General features: G+C 45.3%; 1 protein-coding gene across 23 annotated transcripts; it reads right to left on the reverse strand.

The window, feature by feature from the left end:
* Positions 1 to 1,455: 1,455 nt before the first annotated feature.
* LOC147132337 (uncharacterized) lies at positions 1,456 to 7,623 on the reverse strand. Of its 23 annotated transcripts, none has more exons than XR_015082233.1 (10): positions 7,474 to 7,598; positions 7,113 to 7,353; positions 6,165 to 7,048; positions 5,925 to 6,064; positions 5,645 to 5,733; positions 4,703 to 5,501; positions 4,535 to 4,634; positions 1,964 to 2,443; positions 1,833 to 1,898; positions 1,456 to 1,765 (listed from the first exon to the last, which is right to left on the reverse strand). XR_015082233.1 is itself a non-coding variant. In XM_086015327.1 (9 exons), exons 1-3 carry the CDS (start codon positions 4,140 to 4,142, stop codon positions 3,448 to 3,450), a joined length of 540 nt encoding a protein of 179 aa, XP_085871453.1. In that variant the 5' UTR covers positions 4,143 to 4,493; the 3' UTR covers positions 1,456 to 1,765; positions 1,833 to 1,898; positions 1,964 to 2,100; positions 2,215 to 2,272; positions 2,380 to 2,443; positions 2,778 to 2,872; positions 2,942 to 3,447. The 23 variants fall into 23 exon arrangements, 16 of the variants coding, with proteins under 16 accessions (XP_085871453.1, XP_085871452.1, XP_085871450.1 ...); XR_015082234.1 differs by having other exon boundaries at positions 4,703 to 4,790; positions 4,861 to 5,733; XR_015082235.1 differs by having other exon boundaries at positions 4,703 to 5,733; positions 7,418 to 7,623.
* Positions 7,624 to 9,287: the final 1,664 nt, after the last annotated feature.

Below are 9,287 nucleotides of genomic sequence, written 5' to 3' on the forward strand. Positions count from 1 at the left end.
CGTGAGGTTCGTACCAGAGTCCGAGGGTCTGCCGCAGTGTTATGTTAACCACTCGACCACGGTGGCTCTGGCAGTTGTCAGGTCGCTGGAAAACTTTACCTTTGTCGAACTCCGAGCGGCGCCCGCGTTCAATTGTTGAGGATGAATGAACGAGGTGCGACCTTCATCCTCAGGTCCTCGCTAGGCGAGAGGATTGCGTCTAAGGTTCGTACACCTGAGGTCCAGGGTACGAACCCCCCCATACCGTGTCATGCACAAATGTTTGTGTAATGTATGTAACTAACCCTAACCGTGCAATGTATAAATGTCTGTGCCATGTATGTAACTAACCGTGCAATGTATAAATGTCTGTGCCATGTATGTAACTAACCCTAACCGTGCGATATGTGCAAAGAATCCTAACCGTTCACCCGTACAAATGTGTGCTAAGACCCACGCTGAAACTCCGCCCTGTGCGATTTAATGTTAGCTTTTTGCAAGTCCACGGGGTACGGGGTTTTTTTGTAGCTCAAAAACATATGCCAGTATCACACAATAATAATTACATTTTTAAAATTAAAATTGCTATAAAGGTTCGCTTGTTTTGCGCAGCAGGTATGCGGATTTGATCTTTCATCCATGATCACAGCCGGTGTCGGGAAACCATTACCCCCGTCACACTTTTGACTTGACGAGCCGAATGTCGCGCCCGCGGCTCGAGACGTTCGCCTGTCAACGATGAATGGACGGGAGGCGGTAAACACGTGAGGTCAACGGTTCGAGCCCCGCCGTAACGTGCCATGTGTATGCCTATCCCTCTACTACGTGTGTAATGTATATATAAAGTATATTTTGATGCAGTAATTGAAGGTTGGACTATGCGGGATGTGTTCATTTCTTTTTCACCATTACTGTCCCTTCACTGGGAAAACAATTATCGGACACCTTCCACCTATTTTAACCCCAACTGTGTAACTGTCCAGTGTGTATTGCACTTTACAATGCACATAAGTGTGCGCAATGTAATGAGGAATAACAAATTTTCTCTACAAAATAATTTTTCAGGGTTTCCGCAGGTATCAGCAAATTGAATGCACTTCAGTGACATTTCTAATGAAACTTCAAATTTAACACCCACTGCATACACACATGTACAGTATATATATACTAGTTATGATTCCTAGTTTTCCCCACAAAACACCTTACTACATACAATTTTTTTTTTTTTTTTTTACAGAATACATGGTCATATTTCCCCAAAAAACTACCATGTATATTGTAAAGGCATGTGTATAGTAAATATTGAACAGTTCCTTGTTTGACTATATTTTAGTCATGTTGTAAGCCTTAGGCCATTTTTAAAAAATGCCTTATGGAATGTTTCGGAAAATGCCACTCTGCACATAATTTTTTATAAAACACGGCTACATGTACTCCCTGGCCAAAGTAAAAAAAAAAAAAAAAAGACCACTTGAAAACATTTGACAATTTTAATTCAAGTACACAGGCATGTTTGGAACATCCAAAAGGAAGCTTCACATCCCTTCAGACAAAACAAAATACAAACATGTCAAACCAACATTTCAGAGAACAACTTATTCCAACAAAGCATTGTTGCCTTGACGCACAGCTGGGCACAAAATGCTCATCATGCTGTCAGTGTTAGTCAGTGCACACCCGGTGAGTTAGTGACAGAGAGGAGACAAACACGAAACAAGAAAAACATACTCTCCCTTTCAAGTTGGCGCTTTGCTGTCCGAGCGCCCGCCCCTCTCGTTGGGGAACGCTACGAAAAAGAAGGACTCGTAACAGGCCTCGACATCCATGTCAACGCGCACGACTTTGACGCTCACCTCGAGAGCCGAGAAGCTGTTCATCTTGGAGCCGTCCTTCCTCTTTTTCATCACGTCGATGGCCTTCTGCGACAAGAACAACATTTTCATTGTGTGTCGCTTGCTTCCATATTTGCCATGCGTTTTGTTACCCTTGCATCCGGCACCTCTTCCACCCTGCCGACTTTTGGGACTGTCACTTGGATTTGGACGCATGCATTTACACTTCTGGCCCTGTTCTGGTTCTCGCAGGTGACTCTCGTACCATTGCGGCTTCTCCACGCTGCTGCTGCAACAGAGGATAGAGTTGTATGTCACGAGCTCGTTTCATTGCCGGTTAGCCCCACCCGGCTCATTGGTCATCCTGCAAAATATTCGGTAGAACCAGGTGGGCGTTTGTCACCCGATGGGCTGCTTGAATGATACTTCCAACTGGTGGTTCTTTACGCCATCCCACTCCACTGCTGCCGAGTAATAGCCAGTGAAGCAGAAGAGGAAATATGAATCATACTAAAAAACTAATCATGGCCTAAAATCGTATGAAGGTTCATGTCGACTGCAGGCTCACCGATGTGAGACTGTCACATCCAGCTGACTTTTGACCCATCTGGCTCCTTCTCCGCCATGCGAAACTGCAAAAACAAACACCGCTAGTTGTCTCTTGCTACTGCTCGTCCGGTCCGGAGCCTCCAAAACTCTGAAACATGCTTTGTGTTGATCAATATGACTGACGCCTTCCTCAACAGCATACACCAACATCCTAAAACCGCATCAAGCTGCTCTGGATCCAGACAAGCTAAACCAAAGAGCACTCAACCTGACAAACGTGTCCAACCATCGGCTTGAAAAAACAAAAAAAAAAACACTGTCCACACCTACCCTTATCAAATCTTTTCTACGACGACAACAACCTATGCGCAACCAAGGCATACCACAAAGCTCACTACTCTGCCCCCTCCTGTTCACCATTTACAGACGCCCTTCAGAGGGATTCTACTCGTTTGCCGCTCGATTCTTCCTTTGTGAAACTGCTCCTCGTCCCGTCCAGCTCCATCCGAGCCCTGCAATCAAAAAACAAATACAAATTGTAGTTTGTGTCCCTTGTATCTTCATTTGCCATGTTTTGTTACCCTCTGCCCAGCCTTTCGATTCATCCAGCTCCTCACACGCTCTTGCAGACAGATTATACACTGGGAACTGGCTGTGCCACCTTCATTTGATGGGTGGAATCGCTCCGTCTGAGCTCTGCAACAACAACAATTGCGGTTGTGCCACCTGTTTGAGTTGCCAGGTGTGTTGTTACCTGGCATGGGCCTTTCCTTTCATGCGGCTCCTCTTCCATCCTGCAAAACAAGCATCAACACAGCACACCATGACACCTTTGGCCATTGCCATGATATTGCCACACATTTGCTTTTGTCACGCTGCTGTGGTTGGACGCGACCGGCTCAGTCCCGAGCGGCTCCTTCGCCATCCTGCAACGACAAGTCATGTGCGTTCATGGAGCCCTTCAAGCAAACCCACAGTGGACAAAGCTTAGCCACACCCCGATCAGCACCTGCGAAGTGAGCACGGACGGCGGACGGAACCCCTTCCCGCAACATTTCACGCAATGCGCTGCTGCGCAATGTCAACTCTAACAGTATTTCATTTTAGAGTTCAACATGACAGTCAAGACGCCTTCAGGGAAGCGGTTCTTCCACAGGACGTGGCTCGCTCGATCGATTGATGCAGAATCCTCCAGAGTGACGCCTCTCGAGGAAGTGGTCCACCTCAGAGGTCGTCCCGGTCTGCGGCTGCTGAATCCACTCAGCAACTTGATTGGAGCGTCTACTTTCATGGTTCCACTCGCCTGTCCGTCCTTTTGTCCCATCCGACTCACCGTCGAGCCTGCAAAACGAGTTGTGTGCTGCCCACTTCGTGTGCTCATGATGACCCTCGTCCGGCCGGTCTTGCCGCCTCTTGGGCCGTCCCGCTCCACGGCCGCCCTGTAACACAGCCCGCCAGTCATCAACGAAGGAAGAAAACGGGGGGGGAAAAACATTAACCATACCACAAACAAAAAAGGACTAGGCCGTGCCGTGGCTCATCATGGCCGAAGATCTGATGAAGAGACAGACGCAGCATGCTGGTTATCTCCGCCTGTTCCAAGAGCTCAACATTTGCCACCATCACTCCGGCCAAGGTCGAAGCTCTGCTGTTCAGGCAAAAACAACAAATCGCCATGTTTGGGCCACATTGCCGAGCCCGATAGTCTCATTTATTGGCATTTGTCCACTTCCCTTACCTGACTTTTGAACCGTCGGACGTCATATTTGTCCATGTACTCATTACCCTGGTGCAGTTCCTCTCCAACACTTGTCCGGTCAGGTGCCTCTACAACTGTGAAATACACTGAAAAACGTTGAGTGTTGTTCACTAAATGTGACAGAATTCTACAAGGCCTGCCTGAACTGTTACCCACACACCAGCTTTCAAACTGACATCCTCAAACAACAAAAAGTTGCTCTGAGTCTGGATCCAGGCAAGCCAAACAACCAGCTGACCAACTACAACAACCAAAGAGCACTCAACCTGACAAATGTGTCCAACCATGGCTTGAGGAAAACAAAACAAAAACACACTGTCCAGCCTACCCTTATCAGATCTTTTCTACAACGACAACAACCTGCGCGCGACCAAGGCATACCACAAAGCTCACTACTCTGCCCCCTCCTGTTCACCATTTACAGACGCCCCTCAGGCGGATTATACTCGTGTGACGCTTGATTCTTCATTTTTCAACCGCTCCTTTTCCTCAGTCCATCCAGCGCCATCTGAGACCTGCAACCAAAAAATACATAAAATAATGATATGCCCCTTGCATATCAAATTGCCATGTGCTTTGCTACCTCTGCCACCCCACAAATCTGCTTTGGTGCTTTTCTAATCTTGCTCTAGTTGCCTTTGGTGTCACCCGTCTCAAGCGGCTTCTTCACCCTGCAATAAAAACAAAAACCAAACTGGAGTTGTGCATTTCTTCCATTTCCAGATCGGTCGGCGTCATTACCCTCATCTGGTGGATCTTGGTGCCTCTCGCCCCAAGTACAAGTACATTTGCATCTTAGACTGATTTAAGATTTTCGTGCGAGTAGAGTACAATGTTCAACCAAAACACTTTTTGTCACCTTTCCCTTCACACCTACAAAACAAGCACAATTTAAGTGTGCTTGTAATTGTTGCGCTGCTGTCGTTTGACACCCTGGGCTCCAGCTGCTTCTCCGACCTGCAGTAAGTCAAGTGCATTTGTATAGCCGTCTATTTACAAAAGCATGTCAACAGCCGACCAAATGTAAAGCCCAAGCCGGGTAAGGGAGGAAAAAAAACAAAACAAACTCCAAACCCCTCTTGGGCGGGCTTCGCTGAAGAAACCTGGAGAAAGGACCGCAGATCGAGGGACCAATCCGCTTCCAGGATGACCAGGCTGCTACGGAGGCTGAGTGGGCAACAATTAACGCAGTGTTGTAGAATGTTAAGAAAAACAACACGAGACTTTATTTCATGAATCAAATGGCTGCAGGTGGACTCCTTCAGAGAAGCGCTTCTTCCTCTGTCAATCGGTGCAGAATCCCAAAGACGACGCCCCCGGGAAGCGGTTCGCCCCAGATCTCATCCCGGTCGCTCGGTGCAGAATCCGCACAGCAAAAACATCTAAGAGTAATATGGAGTGTCACTAATTTGACCGGAGAGTCTACTTGGCTGGTTTTCCTCGCCCGTCCGTCCATCCATCCATCCTTTCCTCCCATCCGGCTCCCTGGCCACCCTCCAAAACGTGCAATTGTGTGCTTGCTCACTTCATTGTGCGCATGTGGAACGCTAACCCTCGTCCAGCGGTTCTTGGTGGCCTTCGGACCGTCCCGCTCCACTGGCGCCAGACAACAACCTGCATCATCAACACAGTGAGGGGAGGGGAAAAGAACAAGTACAACAGTGACAGGTTAAAGCACCCACTAAAACAACAAAACATCCGATGTATCAAGACGTATAAACGGTCGTACCGTTCAGAATAAAACATTGTGTTGATCACTGACTGAGCTTCTTGATTACTACGCTTTCATTAAAAAAAAACCTTACCTTTCCTCCCACTCAGTTTGAGCGACTTTTCGGTGTAGACAGTGAGCATGTCACTTCAGCTCACTTGTGGAATTCACAAAACAGTTTGTTGAGGCACTGATAAACGTTGCACATTTGTACAGTCCGGCCCTTCAATGGAACTAAGACAAAAAAGAAATCAATTTAGACAAGATAGAATCAACGTTTACACAGTTCCATCCATAAATGACAAACGAACTGAAAGTGTACACTTTTTTTCACCTGGTCTGAGGTCCTCCTGCTTGCTTTGTATTGAAGGATCCTGCATTGGTTTTTAGTTCGACAAACAATGGACAGAAATTACATTTAGAACTCAACATGTTATTTTTGTAATAATTACTGGTAACAACTAGTCAGTTTCTGACAAAAAAAAAGCATGCGAGCATTGAAAGCCACAGCTGGAAATACACCATTGTGGTTGAATTAGCATTAAACAGAATCCGCGAAATTACTTGAAAAATACTTATTGGCACTCTGCCTTATGTTAGTTATACAGGTACATAAGAGCATTCATATTTTCATTTCAACACAATTTACCGTAAAGCGGGCAGGTAATCCAAGTTTCAGTCCAAAAATGGCAGCGCAGCGTCCAAATAGGATTAAGTGTCCAATCCAATCGGAAACCAGAGAAATGAAATGAATGCTTGCAAAAGGTTCCTCGGAGCGCGTTGGTCTTTTTTTATTTTAACCGGCAGTCGAAGAATATAGTTGCAATTTTGGACTATTTGGAGCGGAAAGCGTTTATTTGTGACAATCTGCGTGAAGTGTTAGACATTACCACATTCACAAGTTTACAACCAAACACTAAAGAAAGTACATTGCACATTGGTGAATAACCCAGCACATTAATAAACACTCAACGTTAGTCAAACAAAAAACCTGACAGTTCAATTGCCAAATACAAAGCCATTAGGTGCCATTAAAAAAAAAAAAAAAGAAAAAAAAAAAAAAAAGAAAAGCTGGCCAGCTTTAAAACAAACAAACCAAAAACATTTGAAATTGTGGCAAAAAAACAAACAAAAAGAGCACAATGTGCTAAATCAAACGAAGTAACGTGAATTTTGTGCTGTGCTCAAACGCTGTGGCTTCCCTCAAGTGTGCAAATCCTGCAACAAACAAAATGCCAACGAAAGAAATGCCGACAAACATTTGCTCGTGTGCTCACCTTACCTGCAAAATGCTACGCGGTCTGTCGCCATCTTGCCGCACCTGTGCACTGCACGTGATGATTCCAGTCGTGCACGCCTGTCGCCAATTGAATTGCAGGCCTGACGTCGCATGCGCCTGTCCAAGCCAAATTTTTTTTAATTTGCTTGTTCAATGGCGCTGCTAAATCACGCAAAGAGAAGTGAATTGTGGCGTGCTGAGTTTCAAACATCAAGCGCTGTAGCATCCCTTAAGTGTGCAAATCCTGCAACAAACAAAATGTCATCGTGAGAAATCCACGACAAACATTTACTCGTGTGTTCACTTACCCGAGAAGAGGCCGCGCAGTGGCGTGCGACAAACATTTACTCGTGTGTTCACTTACCCGAGAAGAGGCCGCGCAGTGGCGTGCAGTGTTCAAACTTCAAACGCTGAAGCAATGACGACAAACATTTTCTCGTGTGTTCACTTACCTGGTCGGCCGCCATCTTGCCGTACCTGTGAACTGCATGCAATGATTCAACTCGTGCACACCTGCCGCCAAATCACCGGTAGGCCTGACGTCACGTCCGACAATCCAAGCCTGTTTTTTTTTCAACGGCGTTTTGCACACTAGCGCCACCCAGTGGCCAGTCATGATGACTATGATGCTCACAATTCCACGCCACAAATATGAAAGTGAATCACACGCCATAAAGTACTGCAACCAGGCTATTTAACACCTCATCGTCTACGGGCGCTACATTGTCGCCATCTCCTGGTCAGTTTGAGAAATGTTGGTGACAACTGCTTGGAATCTAAAACAAATATACCAGGCCGTATTTTGACCAGGAGATGGCGACGGCGTAGCGCCTGAAGACGATATTGCAAACTGTATTGTAACGTGAAGAAAATTGAAGAGGATGAAAAAGACAATAAACAAGAAAAGTAGTCAGAATTGTTTTTAATGAAAATTAACTTGTATTGTATTGTAATGAGAATCAGAAATAGCTTTTGAATTGCGGTTGAGCAGCTTTATTTAAAAATCATAAACTCATGAAACAAAAATGGTGGTACTCCAAGAAAACATTGAAAATAATTTTCCCATATAGGGACATGTTCAACCAATGTGACGAATTAGCATCACAAATTTCTTCCAACTTGTAAGCAGTCAGTTGGTCAACATTTTGGGGTACACATACTCCACTACAACCATGGAGAAAGACCAACATTCCCACCTGGGTGATACTTAAGCTCCATTACATACATAAATAAATAAATGGGCGGTGGTCGACTTGTTATCCTCACAGTGCAGAGGTCATGGGTTTGAATCTGACCACGGCCTTCCTGTGTGGAGTTTGCATGTTCTCAGCGTGCCATCGTCGGTTTTCTCCGGGTACTTCGTTTCCTCCCACATTCCAAAAACATGCATGGTAGGTTAATTGGACACACTAAATTTACCCTAGGTGTGATTGAATGTGAATGTTTGTCTCTGTGTGCCCTGTGATTGGCTGGCAATGCTACGCTGCGGATGTGAGGTGGACCACCTTGTCACATCAGGATTCCCTCAGTTGTTCATTTCATTTCAAATAAAATAAAAAGAGCTCCAAGATCCACTAACATCAATGGAGATCCAAACATTACATGAGATGGGGTTTTTTTTCATTATATGTGGCCACAACATTATAATACCATGGACATAAAATGCTAATGTGTGACCATGAAATAGTCACATATAATGGGTGCACAAAATACTCATTTGTGGGTTAGATTCACATGACCGACTTTGACATCCGGGTTGGCAAATGCCGCACACCTTTGCTGGAGACCTGCGGTCTGTGTCTCGTAGTTATCTTGTTCATATGAACTGAGACTAACTCACACTATCAATTACAGATCAGCAACTTTGAATTGTTATTCAAATCATGTCGGCATGAGCAGTACACAACCGAAAAAGGGTATACCCTGCCCTCTCGAGGTCCAAGAAGTATTGCAGCTGAGATTTTTACTGCGGCACTGTAGCTGCTTGCACCATAGTGTGATGTCATTTTTAGCTCTGCTCATTTCTAAAAGTCTGAAGTTGTTATTCTAGATGTCATCAAAGTTGAGCACATTCACGTACCACTGCGATTATACGGTGATCCAAATCGTAGTCATTTATTTGGACGCCAAGTTTGTATTATGCCATGAGAAAGCAACATAAAAGGATGCATATGTACA

Source organism: Filicampus tigris, chromosome 18 (assembly GCF_054856515.1).
Source record: "Filicampus tigris isolate MCC_2025a chromosome 18, RoL_Ftig_1.0, whole genome shotgun sequence".
Classification (NCBI taxonomy): domain Eukaryota; kingdom Metazoa; phylum Chordata; class Actinopteri; order Syngnathiformes; family Syngnathidae; genus Filicampus; species Filicampus tigris.